General features: G+C 54.3%; 2 protein-coding genes across 2 annotated transcripts in view; both read left to right on the top strand.

Annotated features, from left to right (window-relative positions):
* Nucleotides 1–203: 203 nt before the first annotated feature.
* On the top strand, nt 204–13,065 carry LOC147916199 (cysteine repeat modular protein A-like). Its single transcript, XM_087435771.1, is given in 9 exon segments — nt 204–261; nt 1,804–1,921; nt 2,807–2,892; nt 3,660–3,773; nt 8,240–8,341; nt 11,668–11,859; nt 12,259–12,400; nt 12,731–12,998; nt 13,000–13,065. Coding segments are annotated over 9 exon segments (1,146 nt in total).
* Nucleotides 13,066–17,341: 4,276 nt separating this feature from the next.
* LOC147916198 (uncharacterized) overlaps nt 17,342–21,931 on the top strand; it is a 52,115-nt gene continuing 47,525 nt past the window's right edge. The window contains 4 exon segments of the mRNA XM_087435750.1: nt 17,342–17,465; nt 17,757–17,897; nt 19,957–20,083; nt 20,812–20,945. Coding sequence (XP_087291876.1) covers nt 17,342–17,465; nt 17,757–17,897; nt 19,957–20,083; nt 20,812–20,945 — 526 coding nt within the window.

Here is a 21,931-nt window from a genome sequence, read left to right as displayed (position 1 = left end):
CAAAGAGCACGTCCCGCCTGTCTTCCTCTGATGCTCTCAGGGAGGCCACACTTCCCCGGGGACCTCAGTGGGAGGCGTACTGGGTCTGGTCCTAGACAGCTGCAGAGGGTCAGGTTACAGCAGCATGGGTCACATGCTCCAGCCTGGATAGGCCAAGGATCTGGCACATTCTCTGGTCTGGACTTTCCCATCACCACTCCAGCATGCTGCAGCCTGTGCTCTGGATGACCCTGGCCTCTTTGCTAGCTGCTCTCAATGCAGGTGAGTCAACAACAGGATCAGTCAAATAACGGCCATGACTTCTAGGTGCATGCTGTGTGCTGGGACACTGCATTCTCTGTGAGAACTCTCATCAACTCCATGCATACACATGACTAACGCTTGCTGTCCAGGCGAGGACACTGGGGCTCAGAGAGAGGAAATCACTTGGCCAATAAGTGCTGGGTCCAGGTACAAACCCAGCCCATGGCCTTCATCACTGCTGGGTCAGTGCCCTAAGGGAAGGGCCGGAGGGAGCACCCACTGCCGGCCTCCCTCTTCTGGGTTTCTCTAACCTGCATTTGTGTTCCCCTCATCTGCAGGCCTCCACTCTCTCCTTGACCCAGGTGAGGCCACCTCCTGCACACAGCCTCCCTCCTTTCCCAGGTTCTCAGAGTCACTCCTTCTCTGGTCCCCTCGTCCTTCCACTCTATACCTTCTCTCAGGGCCTGAATCACAGGCAGCCCTGAGTGGCTCCAGTGCCCTATTGGGTGCTGGCTTTTCTCTGTGAACTGTCTGCCTCTCTGGGCCTCATGTGAAAATAGTACTCGTAGAAGGCATTATCAAATGAAAGTTTTATATATATGTATAAAATCTTATATATTTATTTAAAATATGAATCTTGTATACAATCTTGTATCTTATATATTTCATATATAAACATATAAGTTTATATGTACTTATTTATTTAATATATAAATCATGAATATATGAAATCCTTGTCATGTATTGTCCACAGTTCTTTGAGGTAGGTACCGTGTCCCAATAAAACACAATAAGAGTGAGGTGGAGAGAAGTTGCTAACTGGTAGTGTGTGGAGGAGCCGGGATGTGAACCAGGTCTGTCCGTCCCCAAAGCCTGTGGCTTCCCCACTAGAACCGGAGCCTCTTGGGGTCCCCCATAAGCACTTGCTGAGCAGTTTTGAGGGAAAGCTCAGGCAGCCCTTCCTTGGGTGGGTTTTCTTGGGGAGCAGGGTGGGGACAGGAGCACAAGGGAGGAGCCTCCTGAACTGCAATGTGGGCACTGGCAGGAGCCCTGTGCATGACCCACCCCCAGCCCTTCGACCAGGGCCTCAGGGTGGCTCTGGCCAGTCACACAATCCCTCTGAGTCCCAGCGTCTTCACGTGTAAAGTGAGAGGATTGCCCAGATGAAATGTCAGGTCTGCTATTCTATGATGCTGGTTGCAGGATGCTCTGGGCGCCTGGAAATTCTAGGAGGTGAGGGTGACAGCTGAGCCATGAGGCTTCCTCACAGTGTCAGGTTTCTGGGGCCTCAGGGAGCATCTCAGCCCACCTGTGGCCCCTGTTACAGGATCTTTGTGCTTTTCTCTTCACATGTCTCAAGCTGGCTGTGTCCAGAAGAGCCATCATCCTCACACTGGCCACTGCACCCCACATTCTCAGTGAAGGCCCATTTGTTATGACAGTTTGCCAGTAAGTGCAGGCTTTTTTTGAAGTCACATCATCACAGGAGAAGGCCCAGCTCAGAACGGGGAGCAGCGCTTTCACGCCAACCTTGCCCCTCCTCTCCTTTGCTCTTTGCAGGGACGGCCACCCTCTCTCCCTGCAGTGGGGCCCGCTGCCCCCTCCTGTGCCTCGTCACCTGCTCACCAGGCCAGCACTCCATGGATGGGAGCTGCCTGCAGTGCCCTTTGGGCTTTTAGTAAGGAGCAGACACCCTCCTACCCTAGGCGGAGAGGAGGGACAGAGCAGGAAGGGCAATGCTGCAGGGCAAGGGGTCGGGGGATGCTGGGGCTGCCCTCTGTCTGGAGCAAAGGGGTCTTGTGGAGGGAAGCCTGTACAGATCCCTTCCATGATGGCCCCAAGTGTGATGAGCTTCCAGGGGGCTGAGCCCTACCTGAGGCCGGGTCCAGTGAACGTGGTGACTTGATCCTCCAGAGCTTGCCCAGGACCCAATCCCTGCAACTTCTGACCTCAGTCAATCCAAGGTGGAGGGTGGATGCGGAAGACATGGGGTCTGCTTGGGCTCTGCTTTTCACCCGTCCTGTGACCTGGTGAGTCCTCACCTGGGAAGTGGGCTAGCCATCAGACCATCTGCTCTCTCCAGGGTCACTGGTAGCAGCTCCTGCTGCTGGTGGTCCCTCCTCAGATCAGATGAAGAAGGTCATGCCTCAGCCCATAACTTCACAGCTCCAACCCCTTCTCTTTGAGCCCCCAGGGCAAGCCCTGAGTGGTAAGACTGGTCTGGGGACCCTGCACAGACAGCCTGGGGCAGGGCCTCCCAGGGGCCTATGTAGGACTGACCTGATCCTCAGGCACTGGGCATCAGCTCTGAGTCATCCAGTCGGGGACACTCTCCCCTCTCCAGCCAGCCAGTCCCGTTTGGGGCAGGCAGACAGTGGGCCAGATGGTGGGCCAGGCGATGGTCCACCCAGGCTGATGGCAGACTGGAATGTTCCCAGGCCAGGTGTGAAGGGCCTCAGTGCCACCTCTGCTGCCATCAAGGCCCAATTGTACCCTGGCTGGGAGGCCTCCCTGGCATGCAGGGGCCTCTCCTCAGCTGCTCAGCTTCCTTTGGCATTTGCAGCTTCCTGGGGGGCAGGACGGCTCTGCAGCCATGCCCAACCTGTGGAAGCCCCGGTGAGCTCCCAGGACTCACAGAAATCGAGGACTGCCAGGTGACCCTCAGGGGAGGGCAGCTCCTGTCTCAACCATTCCTGGGTCGGGAGCACGGAGGTGATCACGAAGTCCCCAGCAGAGACTAAATTTCTTGGGATCAGGAACAAGCCTCATCCTCCCTGACAGGGTAAAAGCCGGGTGGCGATGACGTCCCTGGGGAGGCAACTGACACTCCCCCCACTTCCAACCCAGCACCTGGGCCTGGCGCAGCCAGCTTAACCTGGAAGCAAGCGTAACCCACCTCTCAGGCTGCTGTGGGGATCAAATGAGAAGCTACATGTGGAGTGTCGGGAGCTTCAGTGCCGTTGTTCCCACATGACACGCGGTTAACATAGAAGCTGTGGAACTGTGGGGCAAACACCCCCAGCAGCCACCTCAAGACTCAGTCACTCCCCACGTGGCACCAGGCACCTACCGTGTGCCACGCGGGGTACAGAGGACAAGGTCAGGAGGCCTCTGTGCCCTGGGAGCCTGCCACCCTTCAGATCTGTGCCCCAGCAGCAGCTACACTCAAGGCGGTACATGCTGGAGCTGCAGCAAGCGTTCCGGGGGGAGGTGAGAGCCACCCCTCAGCCGTGGAGCACCAGCGCTGGTGGTGATTTTCCTTTACTGAGGAAACTGGAGGGACAGAAAGGTTAAGTGATCTACAAAGACACTTGGCAAAATAAGCATCTGACCTGAGATCCCAACTCTCAGCAGCATCCAGATACAGGTGTTAGTCTTAATCTACCTGCCCTCTCTTCTTTTTTTCCCTTGTTGTCCCTCGGGGTACCTGCCCAGACAGGAGCCAAGCTCGCAGAATGCTGGCTGTGTCTTCTGCCCTCTGGGCTACTTCTTCACAGACAGAGGCCCCGGCTGCCAGCCCTGCCCCACAGGTAGGTGAGAGTGGGTTGGGGACCCTAATGACATTTAGGAAGAACTAGCACAGGGTGGGCCAGGAGGGTGATGGGGGTCTATAGTGCTCGGATTGGCCTGCACACACCGGGGAGTCCAGGTGGTCTCTGAGGGGCGGAGTCCAGCTACCCTGGGCCCCAAACACACTGTGGGTACAGGGCTGTGGGGAGAGCGAAATGAGACAATGCAGAAGGAAGGAAGCGTGCAGAGTGGCGAGGGGCATGAGCATCAGAAGATGGTACACAGGCTGGTTCTGCTCTTTAACCGGATATGTGATCCTGACAGAGTAGTACAGTTCATCAGGACAGGGCCTGCTGCACATATTTTGTTAAATTTATCTCCAAGTATTTCATGGTTTGGGATGTTATTGTAAGTGGAATTGTATTTTTTATTTCAATTTCCAGTTGTTTGTAGCTAATATTGACTTTTTTAAATTTGTTTTTTATTGTGGTAAAATACACATAAAATTTACCATCTTAACCATTTGTAAGTGTACAGTTCAGTGGTATTAAATACATTCATAATGTTGTCCAACCATCACCACCATCGATCTCCATAACTCTTTTCATCTTGTAAAACTGAAGCTCTATACCCATTAAAGAATAACTCTCGGGGCCGGCCCCATGGTGTAGCGGTTAAGTGCGCGTGCTCCGCTGCTGGCGGCCCAGGTTCGGATCCCGGGCGTGCACCGACGCACCACTTGTCAGGCCATGCTGTGGCAGCGTCCCATATAAAGTGGAGGAAGATGGGCACGGATGTTAGCCCAGGCCCAGTCTGCCTCAGCAAAAAGGAGGAGGATTAGCATGGATGTTAGCTCAGGGCTGATATTCCTCACAGAAAAAAAAAAAGAATAACTCTCCATTCCCTCCTCCCCCAGCCCCTGGCAACCACCATTCTACTTTCTGTCTCTATGAATTTGACTACTCTAGGTAACTCATATAAGTTGAATCATACAGTATTTGTCTTTTTGTGACTGGCTTATTTCACTTAGCATAATATCCTCAAAGTTTATCCACAGTGTAGCCTATGTCAGAATTTCCTTCTTTTTAAGGCTGAGTAATATTCCATTGTACGTATATACTACATTTGCTTATCCATTTATCTGTTGATGGACACTTGGGTTGCTTCCATGTTTCAGCTATTATGAATAATGCTGCTGTGAAAGTGGGTTTACAAATATCTGTTTGAGAACCTGGTTAGTATTGACTTTTTTACACTGACACCTGCTTCATTTATTTGATTGAGATGAGAATATGGTTTTTCTCCTTTGTTCTGATAAGATGATGAGTATCATTTTGAATGTTAAACCAAACTTGCATTCCTGAGACAAACCCCACATGGTTGTGACATTTTATCCTTTCTACAAATCATTGAATTTGATTTGCTAATATTTTGTAAGAATTTTTGCATCTATGTTCATGTGATATATTAGTCTGTAGTTTTCTTTTCTGATTTCTTTGTCTGATTTTGATATAAAGCAATACTGATCTCATAAAACTAGTTGCAAAGTAATATCCACTCCTCCATTTTATGAGCGTTTATGTAAATTTGGTATGAGTTATTTCCTAAGTGTTGTATAGAACTCAGTAAAGTCCTAGGGCCTAAAGTTTTCTTGATGAGAAGGTCTTTAATTACAAATTCGCTTTCTTGAATAAGTTTAAGGCCATTCAGATTTTCTGTTTCTTCTTGTGACAATTTGGTAATTTATGTCTTTCAAGGAATTTGTCCATTTCACTTAAGTTGTAAAAGTTATTGTCATGGAGTTGTTCACACTATTCCCTTACAATCTTTTTAGTGTGTCATCTGCAGTGATATCCCTTTTTCTTTCCTGATGATGGCACTTTGTGTTCTTTCTTTCTTTCTTTTTTTTTTTTTTTTTTTTTGGTCAGTATATCTAGAGCTTTATCAATTTTATTTGTCTTTTCAAAGAACTAGCTTTTGGTTTTATTAATTTTCCTTATTTATTTTTCTATTTCATTGATTCCTGCTATCATTATATCCTTCCTTTTACTTGCTTTGGTTTTAATTTGATCTTCTTTTTCTAGCTTCTTAGGGTAGAAACAGATAATTGATTTTACCCCTTTCTTGTTTTCTAATGTAGGCATTTAATTTATAGGCGTTTAATATTTGGAGATATTTAAGCCTATAAATTAGAATCTATGCACTTCTTTAGCTATATCCCACAAATTTTATGATGTTGGGTTTTAATTATCATTCAAGTTAAAAGGTTTTCTATTTTCTTTTGTGACATTTTTTGACCAATAGATTGCTTGGAAGCGTGTTGTTTAATTCCCAAATATTTGGGGGCTTTTCTATATGTCTTACTGATTTCTATTTTAACTCCGCTGTGGTCAGAAAACATACTCTGTGATATTTCGATCTTTTAAAATCTATTGAGACTTTTCTTATGGTCATCTGTGTGTTTGGGAAGGCTATTTAAATTTTCCTCAAGCCTCTCTTTCCTTATCTCTAAAATGGAGTTGATAATAATAGTGACTAAATATGCCTATTAAGTGAAGTCATATGTCAAAAGCTCAAAGTAGATACTCAGTAAATGGTAGATCCTGTAGTCAGAACCAGGCTCCTCACATCAAGCTGGGAACTCTGTGGCTAAAGAATGACTAACAGGCAATTAGATGCCTCATCTCAGGTACAAGGTCTTTGTCACTTCCCAGCAGGCTCTTCTTCCCATTGGTAAGGAGCCTTCTCTGTAAGCCATGCAGCCTCCAACACATACAATCCCCCTATTCTTCCTCTATCTCCAGCTTCTGAGTGTTCAATAAGCCCATCACTGCCCGTGTTCTTAGAAGTGGGAGCAGGATAGACAGACAGGAGTGAGCTAGGGAGAGGCCTGGGTGGAGCCATGCTTCATTCCAGAGCCCATAAATGGCAGGTGGAAAGGGATAAAGAGGTCCTTTCAACCAGTTACCTTCCCTCCCCACTGCTCTGATGCCTACAATCCTTTTATCTTCCCTCTCAAGAGAGGATGCTTGGGGAATCCCGTCCCACTCAGGGGTGCACAGATGATGCCGTTGCCACGCAAGGATAGGTTCAGAGTGACAAAGACCATGAAGGACACTGAGGGCCTGAGGGAGGAGAATGTATATGGAGAAAATAAGGGACACCAGAGAGTACCAAGCCCCCAACAACCAGGGCTCCCCAGAGCTCAGAGCAGGGTGGCCAGAGCAGGGGAAACCAGGAGTTGGGCTTCAAGATGCCCCCTCCGGCCCATCAGCAGCACTCATATGGCCACAAGACAGATGTGTTCTGAAGATCAGAAAGAGGACATCTCAAGGCATTCATTATTTTTATTATTGTTAACTTTGGGACTGTGGAGGGGTTGTTTTTCAGCAGCAAAAGATTTATCTCCTTAATTTTGTTCCAGCTGAAAATGAAATGTATCTGCCTTCCCAGTGCACTGGCCAAAGGGCAGCGGCAGGGGCGGGGGGAGCACCTGCACCCATGGGCAGGGAGAGAAGCAAGGCTGACATGCCAGGTGCTGACACCTGTGTGAGCAGGAGTGGCTTCCCATCTCCTCTCCTCTCCCTCTGCGAGGGATACTGCCCCCACCTCAATGTCACTTAGCTTCTCCTGTGCCCACCTGCTCTTTGGTGTGAGTTGGGGAGCAGACCAGGTGCCAGGGCTGGGGGAAAGCCCACTGTATGAATGGTGGGCAGCAGAGAGAAAGTAGACTTAGGCTAAAGAGCCATTCCCAGTGGGACAAAGAGGGCCCCTCAGGGAGAAGCACCCTGGGGAAGTACATGGCAGAACCAGAGTCAGGCAAGGGCCTTGGCTAAGTGTCGGGCTGCCTCAGAGGGAGACCAAAGGTTACACTGCAGTGGCAGTAGGGCTGGACAGGTGGCAGTGGAAAGAGGAGTGCAGCCGACCGGTGGCCCCACTGGCCCGCCATCCACCTCTGCTTTGCCTTGCACACTCCTTCAGCACCTGCACATCCAGACACTAGGCCAGAACCCAGGCCCCAGGAGCTCCCCATCATGGGAAAGATAGACACCTGAACCACCCCTAAACTGCAGTGTGGAGAGTGTCAAATCAAGGTAGGGACAGAGCCGTTGAAGCTCATACAGAGGCACCACTGAGAGTCTGCTTGGCAAGGGAGGCTTCTTGGAGGAGTGGACATTGCAGCCAGGCCCAGAAGGTGCCAGGATCCGATCAATCAGTCAGGGAGGGCAGGGAGAGCCCTCCAAGGAGAAGAAGCAGATTTTTGGAGAGGCAGAGAGCAAAGACTTTGCTGCCCTGACCTTCTACCTGCCAGTGATGCCACCCCAGGGCCCCGGTTGGGGCCCAGCCATATCTTGGGTGGTGCAGACTCCCTCAGAGGTCAGGCCTGGTCCAGGACCCCCAGCCCACCCTCCCTCAGCCTTCAAGCTCCTCCTAAGATGCAGCCCTGTGCCCTGGTGGGACCCACCAAGGAGGCTTCCCCTCACAGACCACATCTGCCCAGATGGTGCTGTTGCTACACTGTGCCTGGCTAGGAGCTTCAAGGGCAAGAGAGAGACTCCACACTGCAACACCGGCTTCTGCTCAGCAGGTCAGTTCTCAATTGTCTGCTGTTTGCACAAAGGGAAGAGTGGGAAGAGTGACTTTGTTCTAACTTTGCTAATTAGGTGCTTATACAAAGGCTAACAGAGGCTGAACTTACAATGCTATGAACAGCAGCGTGTCCAGGCACTGCTGAGAGGCAAACACCAGGAAAGCCACACCCAGGGTGCAGCAGACCCATCAGGCCCCCAGCTCTAAGAGCCCCCCGTCCTCTCTGCTCAGCTGGGAAAATCAAGACCTGTTCAGGAAGTTCAAACACAGCCCAGATTATTCACCTGTCAACTTAAAAGGCAAATTTGCCTATTACTTTATCTAAAAATGAGTCTATTCTGGAATAGCCAAAAGAATTGCAGTTGGGGATGTACACGCTGTGGCAAACCATAGGCAAATCCAGAAAACAAAAGAGGGGAGCTGCTTTTATAGAGAAAAAGTGGGGGAGTAGGGAGAGGCTGTTGAAAGGAAAGCCCATTGGGGGGAAACAGTTCAGGGTGGCAATGGCTTCTCATTGGCTGAGCTACAGCAGCTTCTCATTGGCTGAGCTGCGGCATGTCTCATTGGCTGAGCTGCGGCATGTCTCATTGGCTGGGCTGTTGCCAGTTTGGGAGAGAAATCTTCCTTCAGTGGTAAAGTAGTTGTGCTTCCTGTGGGAGGTGCAAATGTCCTCTCTTCCTGTTTGGTGTCATTGACATGTGAGATGGGGTGAGAACCCCCCTACAGGCATTCCCCATTCCGGTTTAGTCGAGGTTTCTTTTATTAATTTCCACACAACATAGAGCATAAAGACAGAGGGGTGATGTGGCTGGGAACCACCAACACTGAGGACATGGAGAAAAAGAAATAAACAGTTTTAAAGTGAAGAGCAAGAGTGCTGACAGGAACAAGGGAAGCCTTTGGCGGGAGTGGTCAGGAGCAGGGGCTTGGAGAACGCCAGGTGGGGAGCGAGGAGGGGATGTCCCAGATCTGCTATTTACCAGCTGTGTAATATCAGCAACTTCCTTGACCTCTCCGAGCCTCTTCTTTAAAAGAAAGGCAGTAATATTTGTCTCCTAAGGCAGTTGTGATCATCAGATGAGATAATCTATATAAAGGGCCTCACACTGAGTCTGGCACCAATTGAGTGTTTGGTAAAGAGCTCCTGTCATCTTCACAATCACCATCATCAACAACTTCTCCTCCCACCTTGGAAGAATGTGTCTGGGGAAAGAGAAGGTGCATTTGTTCAGTCAGAGCATCCAGTGTCTGGAGGGAATATTCCCCCTCTCCTGCCTCGGCATTAGCAGATGCACCACCGCAGATCACAAAGCACTTTCACATAAGTGCTCATGACAGCCCAATAGTAATGGAGAGCTTGTGACCGTCCTATAGATGTTAAGAAACAGAGGCTGTGGAAGCTCACTGGCTCACCGAGGTCACATATCTAGTTGCTGGCAAAGCCAGGACCAGAACCTAGGTGTCAAGACAACAAAGGCTGTTGCCCTCCCCTAAGAGCCTGGGCAGGGTTGGAGCTCCTCAGCATCAGCCCTGGGTGTGGCCCTCTCTGCCCCATTGATCCAGCTACTGGGCTCAAGGTAGGCCACTACCCTCAGCAACAATGGCATGTGGCCTTGGGGAGCTCTGCTTGCCCCAAAGACCCACCAGAGGGAGGGCCCTCTGCCTCTGCTCCCTGCACACAGTAGGACTCACTGCCTCCTGGGTCTATCCCCCTGCCCAAAAAGGTCTCTCTCCTTGCCTGCAATCTCCACTCTGGTCATTCTCTTAGTGACATCTCTGAAGGCCACCAATAAATGCAGAGCTCCTGCAGGAAAATATAAGCAGCCACAAACATCTCCCCACTCGCCATGTGCCACAACTCAGCATCAGCTCTGGCCCCAGGTTACCCACTATGGGTTGGGTGGCGTTTGAGGCCATCCCAGCTCTGACATTATGAGTCTGTGACCTGGTACACACTACAGGTCTGACCTGGTAGTGAGGAAGGGCCCAAGCGTGGAGCGGAGCCCCAGGCACTGGTGGGATGGGGCTGGAGCACCTACTGGGTGTCCGGCTCTGCACCAAGTGTTACCACATATATTAGCTCCTGTAACACCATCTACCAGCCCAGGAGTTGGAACTCATAATCCTCTCTGAACTTCATAGGTCAACTGAGTGGCTTGGGTCACAAAGGGTGAGGTCACAGTGCAAACTCACATCTGTCCCAATACTCTGCACCATTCCAAAATGCTCCTAAGTCCCCCACCCCGGCAAAGGATAGGTGATGGCCAGGCTTTGAAAGGAAGAGAATGAGACCCCAGGGACAAACTCTTCAGAGCCTCCAGTTTGCCCAGTTCTCAGGCTGTTCCCCAAGGACAGGGCCCAGTCTTGGGTAAATGGTTCAAGGAAACAGATTCCTGTGATGGGGTCTCTGGCTGTTTTTCCATGAAGTTCTGAAGCCACCAACCCCCTGGACCATCCCTCGGAGCTGCGGGAGAGCATGCTCCTCACCCCACGCTGGTGTCTCCTTTGCTGGCCAGGGCCGAGGCCGGGCCCCACCCAGGGCCAGCCCCTGAAGGGGCGGGCCAAGCTGGGCACTCAGGGCAGACAGTTCTCGGTAGGAAGCAGCCATTTCTTCCTCGGGCCCCAGGAGATGGAGTGTGAGTGGCGGTCCCACAGCACCATCTGCTGTCAGACACCAACTCCTCCACCAAGAGCCCCAGTCCTCCCTTGAGGGCAGAGTGAGGGCAGCAGTTTTCTGGGCCAGAGCAACAGGCACAGCAGCTGGGAAGTCACCGAGCCTCCAAGGACAGTGAACGTGGGGCTGGCATGAGCCGGGGTGGCCTGCGAGTTTCACGTCTCCCAGGGGCACGGCGGCCGTGACGGGGTGACTAGCACCCGCTAAGGCTTGCCACGTGCCCGGCGCTGGGCAGAGCTCTGTCACGTTGACCAGTGTCATATTTAGTCCTCACAGCAAGCCCAGGAGGATGTGTTGCTATGATCTCCATTTTACAGAAAGGAAAGTGGGGGCTTGAGAAGCAGGGAGCGTCCCCATCACAGTGGCCCCTGGGCTGTGCTGCTGAGGCAACAGGAGTAGCACCGGCAAAAGAGCAGGGAGGCCGACGGTGCTGGTGGCCAGCCTCCACACGGTGGGGCAGGCCCCCACACTGCTCCTCGAGGGGCCTCCCTTCCTGGTAAATAGGGACAGCGGCCCACTCCCTGCACTCCCAGGCCCAGAGGAAGGTCAGGTGCACCAGGGCTTGGGGAGTGTTCACTGCTTTTCTTTTGAAGCCAGCAGCCCATGCCCTTCAGAGAGAACTAGAGTGACGTGGGCTCTTTTCTCCCCAGTTCTTGGCCAGTGTCTGCAGTGCCCAGTGGGACACTTCTGCCCCAACAGAGCCACTCACCCCATCCCGTGCCAGCAGGGCACATTCGGCCCCCACCCAGGCCAGGATGAAGTCACAGACTGCACCCCATGCCCAGCAGGCAGGGCCTGTACTCAGGCTGGGCTGCCTCAGCCAGACTCAGGGTGCACACTGGGATAAGAGGCTCTGATTTCTCAATGATGGGATGACCAGATGGGGGCCCAGAGTCCTCCCTCCACCACTGCTAGAGAGTCAGACCCTTGGGTTCAGGCAAGGCTTTTCCAAGCACCCATCCCCCTCGGTGTCCTGGGAGGGCCCTGCCTCCAGACCAGGGCTCAGTGTCACTTCAGCCCGGGGCTCCAGGACCTCCCACAGGAGCAGTGGGGCCTGAGCATGCTCAGGAGGCAGCTGGGGAACTCCCACCTTTCCGTGGAGAAAAAGGAGCTCAGAGAGGCCAGGTTACTATGCCAAAGCCACACAGCAGGCTGGTGGGCACAGTGGGATTTTACTGTGACTCTCCAAGATGTTAGGCTCTGCCCAGTGGGTACCCAGCTCCAACTCCTTGGGTGTCGTAGGTACGTGTGCCCTGTGGGCTCTTCCTGTCCCCACGCTCCCACCCACAACTGCTCACCTGGCATCTTCAGCAACCGCACCAGTCTCTCTGACCTGTCGCAGTGTGAGCTTTGCCCTGCGGGACTGGCCTGTCCTAGGGGTGAGTTAGGAGGCGAAAGGCACCCTTACTGACTACTGGTGACCCTGCCTTTGGGTCAAGAACCAGCTCCGCTCCGAGGCAGGGAGGCCAGGAGAACAGACCTTGGCCCACAGCCCCTTTTTTCCCCACAAAGAGGATAGTCCACCTCACCCTAGGAGGCCCAAGGATGGGAGCACGAAGAACACTCTGAGTTCCCGCCCCGCTGCTCAGGTTGGGTAGCTTCTGGGGCACTGCTAACCCAGATGACCCCTTCCCCAATGCCAGGCCCCAGCCCATGTCGCTGCCACTTGCCAGAAGCACATGGCTAGAGGGGCTGCTGCTCCTCTGGCCCTAGTTCAGGACTGTGTTGGCAGGAACCAGGGCTCCAAACCGGCCCCCCCACCTCCTGCCCAGCTGGCCATTATTTCCCTGGGAGCACCAAACAGCCAACCCAGTTCCAGTGTCCCCTGGGCACCTGGAGTAACCGGACTGGACTGAATGCGGGCGAGGAGTGTATGCCCTGTCCCAGGGGCTGGTTCTGTGTCAGTGGAGCCCAGGGGCCCTCAGGGACATGCAAAGCTGGGCATTACTGCCCACGAGGTGAGTGGGGCCAGAATCTGCCATGGCAAGGTCACAGGTGAGTGCAAGGAGGGAATGTCATGGGCCAGCCTGCACACCTCCCAGGATTAAGGTTAGATTTTAGGAAGACCTTCCTGAGAGGAGGGCTGGGACTGGTCAGCCACTGAGCATCCTGACTGGGGATTCACGGGGCATTTCAGCCCAGACAAAGGCTGGGTGCTGGGTGAGTAACACCCCCTGTCCCCTGCTCCTTCGTCAGTGGCCTCCCTTGAGGAACTGTCCCCAGGGAGTAGGATGAGGAGCTCTGTGCTTGGATGATGCAGCTCTGATCCCCTTCTTCCCTCCTCAGACCCCTCTCCTTCTCTCTGAAACAGGTACAAAGTGGGGTACCCAGTTCCCCTGCCCAGCGGGCACCTACAGCTCTCAGGCAGGCAATGGCAGGATGGAAGACTGTCTACCCTGTCCCCCAGGGGCCTTCTGTCCCAGGGGGGCCCCCAAGCCTGTGCTCTGCCCACGGTAAGAGAGGCTGAGGAGTGTTGCTGTTTTTGAAGTTAAGTTACCACCTGTTTATCCAGTACATGTTGGAGCCCGGCGCTGTTTCAGGCACCGAGGGATCTACAAAGAGAGATGAGCACTCGGCCTGCCCTCAGCACCTGGCAGTTTGTTGAGACAAGACACAGGGGAACAGGCGAGGCAGGGCCAGGGCTCAGGGCTGCAGGGTGACGGGCTGGTGTGGGCGCTGCACCCCACTGCCCATGGGCCCCAATGTTGAAAGAGAGAGAACTCACTCTGGGCTGGAGTCTGCGGGGAAGGTGCCCACACCCCTGCAGAGACGCTGCTTCAAACAGCCCACCCCACAGGCTGCGTGCTCTGGAAGCGAATTCCAGCCAAGGTCTCAGCAGAGATCATTTAGCCCAAGCTCTGGAGTTCTCTGTTGGTTTGTCTGTTTTATCAAGATGTGCCTTTTATTCCACAGGACAAAAAGTAAAACTTAGAGTTTTCACATTAAAAAAAGCAATACATGTTCTTCGTGTAAAAAGTGAAAACAGTAGTAACCGAAATAAGTTTCAGACCAAATACAGGTTTCAATGTAAAAAACAAAATATAGGATATTTATAAAATCTGAGAGAATGTAGAAAATCTAACCATGACATGAAAGGCAGAAATAATCTAGGAAAAGACTGCAGAGTCTGAATGCAGTGTTTCAAGGTTCTGTCCTTCAAAGGCGTCATAAACAAAGTTAAAAGGCAGATAACAAAGCAGGGATTTTCAATGTGAATGACGGCTAAGCATCCATCTTCTTACTACCTTATTATATAGGGAGTCTTACAAAGCTGTTAAAATAAGACGGAGATAGGAAGAGAGCCTGCACCAACAGAAAAATATAAGCAATGTGGCAGAAGAGACAACTTTAAAAAGAAGCGCTATTAGCCCATTAGCCTGGTTTTAAAACCTCTCTCAATGCACTAGGCCACGTTTGGAGCCACACCAGCCTCATCCTCAGCCTGACTCAAGGGCCTGCTGCCAGGCTGGGACTCAGCCCTTGATCCCTGTGGGTGAGACTGGGGGCAGTGGAGGGCTCCCCGCCCTCTGACAATGGTGGCCCCATGGGGATGACACAGCTCCTCCCCCAGGAAGGCTGCAGAAGCCCACACCATCAGCTCTCTGCTTCTCCTCTAGGGGAACCTCCCGCCAGAGTCTGGGTGTGAGGCTAGCTGTGGCCTGTGTGCTGTGCCCCGCTTGTCACCACTGCCCTGAGCCAGGCACCACCACTCCGTGGCCATGCAGCGCTGGCAGCTTCTCAGTAAGGGTTCCCAGAACAGACACCATCCCTCAGAGGGTCTGGAAGTAGGATAACCCTAAAGTCAGGGAGGCGGGGAGGCTTAGCAGAGCCTCCGTCTTGGGTGCCTTTCCTCCAGGCATTGACAACCTGTGGACCAAGCTAGATGCTCAGAGAGTACCTTGCTTCTACCAGCATCTGTCCTGCTCTGAGCCCCTCCCTGCCCTGCCCTCCTCAGAAAGGGAGGTGCACACACAGAGCCTGGGGCCCCAGACAGCAACATTCCCAATTCAGTTCAACACATTTTCTGAGTACCTGCTATGAACCAGGCCTGGCCCAAATGTTAGAGGTGTGGAAAGAAACCAACCTTACCGCCAACCCTCCTTTCCAGGGTCCAGGCCATCTCTGGTGCCCGAAGTGCCCAGGAGGAACACTGCAACCAGACAAAGCTGGCTGGCCCCACAGCGTGTCCACCCAGGCACTACTGCCCAGCCCAGGGCCTGCTGTCCATCCCTTGCCCCGTGGTGAGAAGCTCCCCTCAGCCTTCTGGCATCTGCTTGCTTCTGCATGGGAAGGCTCTGGAGCCATCGTCCCTGCACTGGGGGCTGGGATGGGTGACATCTCTTCACCGTGACACAGCTACACCCCAGCCCTCTGCCTCCTGCCCCCACTCAGATGAGGACTGGACCACTCACTTTCCTGCAGCTAGTTTCTGATAGTGGTGCTAGAGCTGATCATCACAAGGGGCAAAGTAACCCAGGGTGTCGAGGTAGGAGGGAAGCCGGGAGGAGGAAGGAGGGGCTGGGGAGCTGGAGGGGAGGCTCAGAAGGGGCACCCAGCAGGGACCGGACAGCCTTGGGTCTGCAGACTCCAGAAGCCCCTCTCTCTCCACTCCCCACCAAGCCGTGGCCTCCTCTCCCCAAGACACATCCCCCTCTTCAGATGACATAGTGTCCTCTATTCTATCTTCCCGTCTGCTGTCAAAATCTGGTGGGAGTCCTAGTTACCACGTTCCTTTCTGGGTGGGTATTTTGCAGCCAAACGCTTTTGGTCTATTGAAAAGTAAATCTCACCCATTCTTGCAAGTGTCATGGAGGCTCAGTTCCTTGAGCAAGCCATCTCCTCCTCCCCAGCCCTATCCATGCAAGGTAAACCTGGAGGGGCCCTGCTCTACTCCTTTCCTGGCAGAGCAGCCAGACTGTCCAGGCTTGGAGCCCCCATTCTGGCCTCCAGGACCTTGACCTTGGCGGTGTCCTCTCTGCCTAGGGCACTTTCAGAGAGGCCCCCAGGGCCGCCCACATGGAAGACTGCCAGCTGTGCTGCCCTGGGGCCTTCTGTGGCAGAACCAGCCTGGCCGAGCCCCAGGGGCTGTGCCATCCTGGGCATCACTGTGGGCCTGGTTCCAACACCTCCACCCCAGTGAGGGCAGGTCCCACTGGGCCTCCCGGAGGTAAGGCTGGCCTCGGCTCAGATGCCTTGGCTGGGGTCAGGGGAACACACCAGAGGGCGACGGCCCAGCTCCTGCCTTCTTGGGCTCACTGACTAGTGGGGTGACAGGGAACCCCCAATGAGGATGGGATGAAACTACTGCAGGGGCAGAGCCAGTAAAACCACAGCTGTCACACGTGGCCGTAACAACGTGACACAGTCAAGAAAGGGCCAGAGTGCTAATGTCGGTTTCCAGCTTCCACCTAAACAGGGACTGAACACAAATCTGCCATCACTAGGAAAAGGCACAGTGAGCTGACAGTGAAGGACACATGAAGCAAAGCTGGTTTTGTGTGACATGCATCTGCTCATTATCGAAAGTAAACAGAATTGCCGAAGCCCTAGGAAGGCACTGCTGGGGACAGAGTCCCTTCACCCACTGTGCCAGCCCAGGGCTGCTGGAGACAACCACGCAGATGCAGCAAGAGCCACCGGGCTGCTCCCCACTCTGATCCAGGAGTTCCAGTGTGGGAGAGACCCAGAAAAGGGAAAGAAAGTCATTTCTGTAAAGATGTTCAAAACACCACAAATTTTAATAGCAAAAACAAAACAAAAACACAAAACACCACAAAGGCCCAGTATAGGAAAATATCTAGGCAGAGATACAGCGTATCAACCTGGTGGGGTACTAGATAACTAGAAAGAATTCCCTTGCTCTTGACTTTTAAGCCTCAACAGGCCTGTCTTCCTCCAGGAGGGACTCCCCTTTGGTGACGTCTGCCCTCTCGGTCATTTTTGCCTGGCTGGCACCAAGGACCCAAGGCAGAGGCCCTGCCCAGTTGGAACCTGGAACGCAGAGCGAGGGGCACCGGATGTGAGCTGGTGCCTGCCCTGCCCACCTGGGCTTTTCTGTGCCACAGCAGGCCAGGCTGCCCCCAGGGGCCTGTGTGCACCAGGTGAGGGCATCCGCGCCTCCCCAGTGGCCTGGGGGGATGGCACCAGGCAGAGCACAGCCAGGCCTGCCACATTGGCACTGGCCTGGGACCCTCAGCCCCTGAGGCAGAGACGTGTTAGTCAGAGCCCGGGGGATGTGGGCCCAGGTCAGTGAGCCTAGACTGGGCTGGAATAGGAGGGAGGCAGGCTGGAGGCTACTGGGTGGGGATCCTAAATGCGGGGGCGATGCACAAGCCATTTGGATCATCTCAGCCCCGGCAGAGAGGGGCGCTCCTCCTCCAGAGAGAGCACTGCCTCAAAGGGGACCGTGACAACATTTTGACCAGCCCCAAGGACCTCCAGGATGCAGGTATGCGTGGCTCGGCAGGGAATGGAGTGGAGTTTTGGTCCAGATGGATGAGAGGCAGGCACTGTCCCCCACTGTCTTGCCACCCCCTCAACCTCCCCTTGACTCAGTGGTGCACATGGATTTGAAGGTGTGGATTTAAAGGGCCTAAATTATTAGCTCAGCTGGGATACCCATAGAGCCTGTTCCCATCAAAGCTATGATTGATGTGGCAGGACCTTCGTGGACAGGAAGGCAAGGAGCTGGGCTCCAGCCTCAAAAAGCAGACCAGCCTGAGTCTCTCTCTGCTTCCAGGATTTTATTGCCCAGGAGGGACACAGACCCCGAGACCCCTCAGTGGGCCATGGGGAGCTCTCATCCCTGAGGGCCGCACCTGCACTGAAGGCTCACTGGTGGCCACGCTGCGACCGGCCAGGCAGCACAGCAATGGCTCAGGTACTTGGGCTGGCTCCAGGGGCAGAGCAGAGCTGCCATGGAAACCGTCTACAGATGGGGTGGGCTGGGCCACAGGGTGACCAAAGCCGCCATGCTTTCCAGGCCAAGAGAGCCATCAGGAGAGGACCTGTTCCCCTGCTCATTACTGCCCCCAGGGCACTGGCCACCTCCCCCTGCCCTGCCCTCACAACATGTCTGGTCTGTGGCAGCGCCGATGCCAGGCTCAGGGCTGCTGGCCATGTCCTGCAGTAAAGAGATAGAGGGGGCAGATGGCGTTTCTCCTGGGGAGACAGGTCACGGCCACGTCTTGGGGCCTGAGGAGCAACAGCTCCCTGGAGACCTCCTCCCCCTGCTGGCCCAGCACCCAGGAGGCCCTGTGGACGGTGGCTAAGGATGGAGATTTTGGACTGGGCAGAAGCCCAGGGGCACCACCCCTTACTGTGGGAATCACGAACTCAGGTCCCACCCGTGCCCGATAGGAATACTAAGATTACAAGAGTGCGTGATGTTGAGGTGAGAATTAAATAAGTCACAGCATGGGAAGGCCAGTGAACAAAGACACCCCCAACTGAGGCTGAGAAGTGGCCGTGACACAGGGGAGCAGGTCTGTGCAGGAGACAAGGGGCTCGGCGTGGACCCAGTGACACGTCACTGGCCCTGAAGGGGGAGAGTGGGGCTGGCCTCCCACAGGGCAGGCTGAGCTGGGCCCCACCCGCAGCTCCATCCCCATCCATCCTTGGAGGGTAGGGGCACTGCAGGCCCGACCCCAGTGGCGCTATCTCCCCAGGTCAGCATGAGCAGGCCTTCTGGCAGGGTAAGCTGTGAAGTGTGGAGCTAAGCAAGGGGGGCCCGTATGAGCGCGAGTCAGAGAACTTCCAGGCTGGAGGAGCCTCAAAGAACAGGACTTCCCACCATGTCCTTCTTCCAATGACAAGACTGGGCCCAGCTGGTGGAGTGACCCTACCAAGGCCCGCCGAGGTCCTGTGTCTCCCGAGGCCCTGTGTGTGTGACCTCGGTGCCACTCGTGCAGGTTCTCTGTGGCCAGGGCTGGCACGCGGCTCAGGTGCAGAGCTCCAGGACTGTGCCGTGGAACAAACACCAGCCCAACAGGCCATGCCAGGCAGCACTTCTGCTCCTCAGGCATGTCCAGGGGTGCACTGGGGATGAGGTTGTGGGGCCCAGCCCCGGCCCTCCCGCTTCCCAAGAGGGCCCATGAAGTGAGGTGACTTCTCATCCTCCCCTTGTCACATCAGTGTCCTTAGAATTGTGGAGATGACTTTCATGCAAGCTGTGAGACCACAGATGTTTAAAAATGTGTCATTCTGCCTTCTTCCTCCCCTCTCGGCAGCCTGTTTTGGAAGTACACCGTGCGTCTGTGCAGTGCACCACCCGTTTCCTACGCTCGCACCCGCACACAGATGCTTCCACGTACGTGCTTCCATAGACAAGTCTGCTGGCTTTGGGAGCGGTCGCAAAAATGGGATCACACACTCTTCTTTCTTTTCTCTTCCCAGAACAAGCACTTCTCGTTAGAAATTGTTATGAGTATAAGTATGTGCCCCATCTCATCCCAAAAGGGTTTGAGCAAACTGTAAGGGGACATAATGGCACAAATAGAAATGACAGACTTGGCCAAGATAGGAACAGGCTTCCAAAACAAACGTCGCAGAGGCCTGCATTTGCTGCTGAGGCTCTTCTTACCGAGCTGAGCGTGGAGCCCCCAGCTCTCCTGTCCTGCACCCACATAGGCCAAATGCTGGCACTCCCATACTTTCTCCCCACCTTTGGGATCCTAAGCAGGCCCACTCAAGTAACCTCTAATTAATTCAGAAGGGGACCCATCTCAGGACCCACCCTGCACCTGGAGCCCCACCCACAGTCTCTGTGGAGGTGATGATTGGGTGGGACCCTGGACTTGAGAGCCACCTTGGCAGGCAAGGGTGCTGTCACTCCAGCTTTCAATCTCCAGGACATGTCCTACTGCGGAGGGTGGGCGAGGTGGGGGCTTTGGGCTGAGGAGGGCTACTCTGTGACCTCACCCACCCCTGACTTGGGGCAGGAGCTGGCATCACCCACCCCGAGGGAGCCATTCGTGCCATGGCAGGGAGGCCCTGCCCTCCCGGCCGCTTCTGTCCAGAGGGCACAGCAGTGCCCCTCCCCTGCCCTGTGGGCACCTCCTCAGATCAGTGAGTGCTGCTGCCCCCAAGCCCACAGAGTGGGCCCAGAGCTATCTTCCTCCTGGTCTTCCTCCCACACTGACCATCTATCCCACCAGTGACACCCCCCCACCATGGAGGAACATGGACCCCAGAGAGCAGGACTTCCACCTGGGCTATGAGGGCAGAAATCCCTGAGCAGCCGTAGAGGGAGAGGGAGGCAAGCTGGCCAGAATTAGGGCAGATGATGCGGGCTGTTGCGGGCTTGAGAACATGTCAGGCCTGAGAAAGCAAACCATGAAGAATCCTGTGTCTCTGCCTTGTCTTATTTGAGAGTAGAGCCCCGTCTCCCACCCTTAGGAACCGCCCAGCCTCCAAGCGAGGGCCCTGCAGAGCAGGGGACAGCTGAGGAGCCTGTGGCTGAAGGGCTGCTGGATGTTCTGACTACAGCTGCCAGACCAGGGGTGTGTGGCCCTGGACAGCCTGAGTGTGAACTGGGGGTTAGGAGGACAAGAAAAGTGTAACCAGGAGCCCATCTTAGGAGAGAGCCAGCATGCTGTCCTCGGGCACCTGCCAGACGCCTCTCTGGACCGCTGTGAGCAGGAAGACTCCCACCAAACCTCAAAGAGGGGAAATGAGACGGCAGCTCAGAAGAGCATATCCTTCGCCAGGATGTAGCCTATCTACCCTAAAGGCCTCCTGTCCCACTGACCCACAGTTTCTCTCTGTGTCACCACAGTTTCTCTCTGTGTCCCCAGGATGTTTCTCTCCACGGCCCCTGAGTGCCTGCCCTGCCCCTCTGGCCATTTCTGCGGTGCGTCTGGCCTTGCTGCTCCCTCTGGACCCTGCTCCCCTGGCTACTTCTGTCTGGCAGGAGTCTCCTCCCCAACAGGTAAAGCCTCGAGTACAGGAGCGGGCCCCACACCGGCCAGATGCCCAAAGTAGATGGGCATTTGGATGATGGGAGGTGACTGGGTGTGGGGCAGTCAGAGGATAGTGGGGAAGCATGTGGGCAAGGGGCCTGGAGCTGATCCTTGGTTAGAGTGTTTCGTGGTCTGACCACTATTCCTGGACCCACTGGCCCCCATCCTCGGTCCTCCACACTGCTTCTCACAGTGTGACTCACTGCCCTCCTGCACTGCGGTCATGGGGCTCTTGTCACACCTGCAGCTCCACGCCCACCGCAGTCCCACCCCAACCTGAATCAAAACCCCACTGGCCTAAAGGTGGGAACATCCCAGATTGGCAGGGAGGACCAGGGAGCTTCCAGAGACCAGCCAGCAGGTACCAGAATGGTGCCCAGTGGGCCACCCAGAGGTGAGCTGAGTGTGGACCTCGTCTCCCTTGGGGGCAGGGATGGTACAGTGTGGGGAGGTAGGTGCAAGAAGAGGCTCACAGGGCAGACCCTCTGCATGCCCAGCAAAGCGCAGGTGAGGCAGAGGGGCGTTCAGGATGTCCGACTCCCTCTAGTGGCCACTGACCTTGTCCCTGGAGGATGCTCCTCATTCCTAGGGAACATCTGATGGGGGGCACACAGCACTAAGCTGCAGCTCTGGTGAGGGCGTTGAACCTGGGCGAAGGCCCTTAAAATCCCTCTTCTTGAGCACTTGCATTTGTCCAGAAAACATCCGAGGCAGAAGTCCAGCTTCTGGGTGGAAGGGTAATTTCTGGGGAGTCAGGTGGGGAACAAGAAAGCAGGAGTCATGTCCTCGGTGCAGGAACTGGAGGGATACATGGGGCAAAGGGGGCTGCTCAGCCGGGACAATCCACCAAAAACAGAACCAGCCATCCTGGTTTATTACAACTACACATGAAAGCAGCATTCTCTGAATATGTTTTATTAAAAAATAAACGATCACAGAGCATGTCCTCGAGAGA

This window comes from Ceratotherium simum, chromosome 10, assembly GCF_057802395.1.
Source record: "Ceratotherium simum simum isolate JZ-2026a chromosome 10, ASM5780239v1, whole genome shotgun sequence".
In the NCBI taxonomy this organism is placed as follows: domain Eukaryota; kingdom Metazoa; phylum Chordata; class Mammalia; order Perissodactyla; family Rhinocerotidae; genus Ceratotherium; species Ceratotherium simum.
This window is presented reverse-complemented; position numbering and strand designations above follow the sequence as displayed.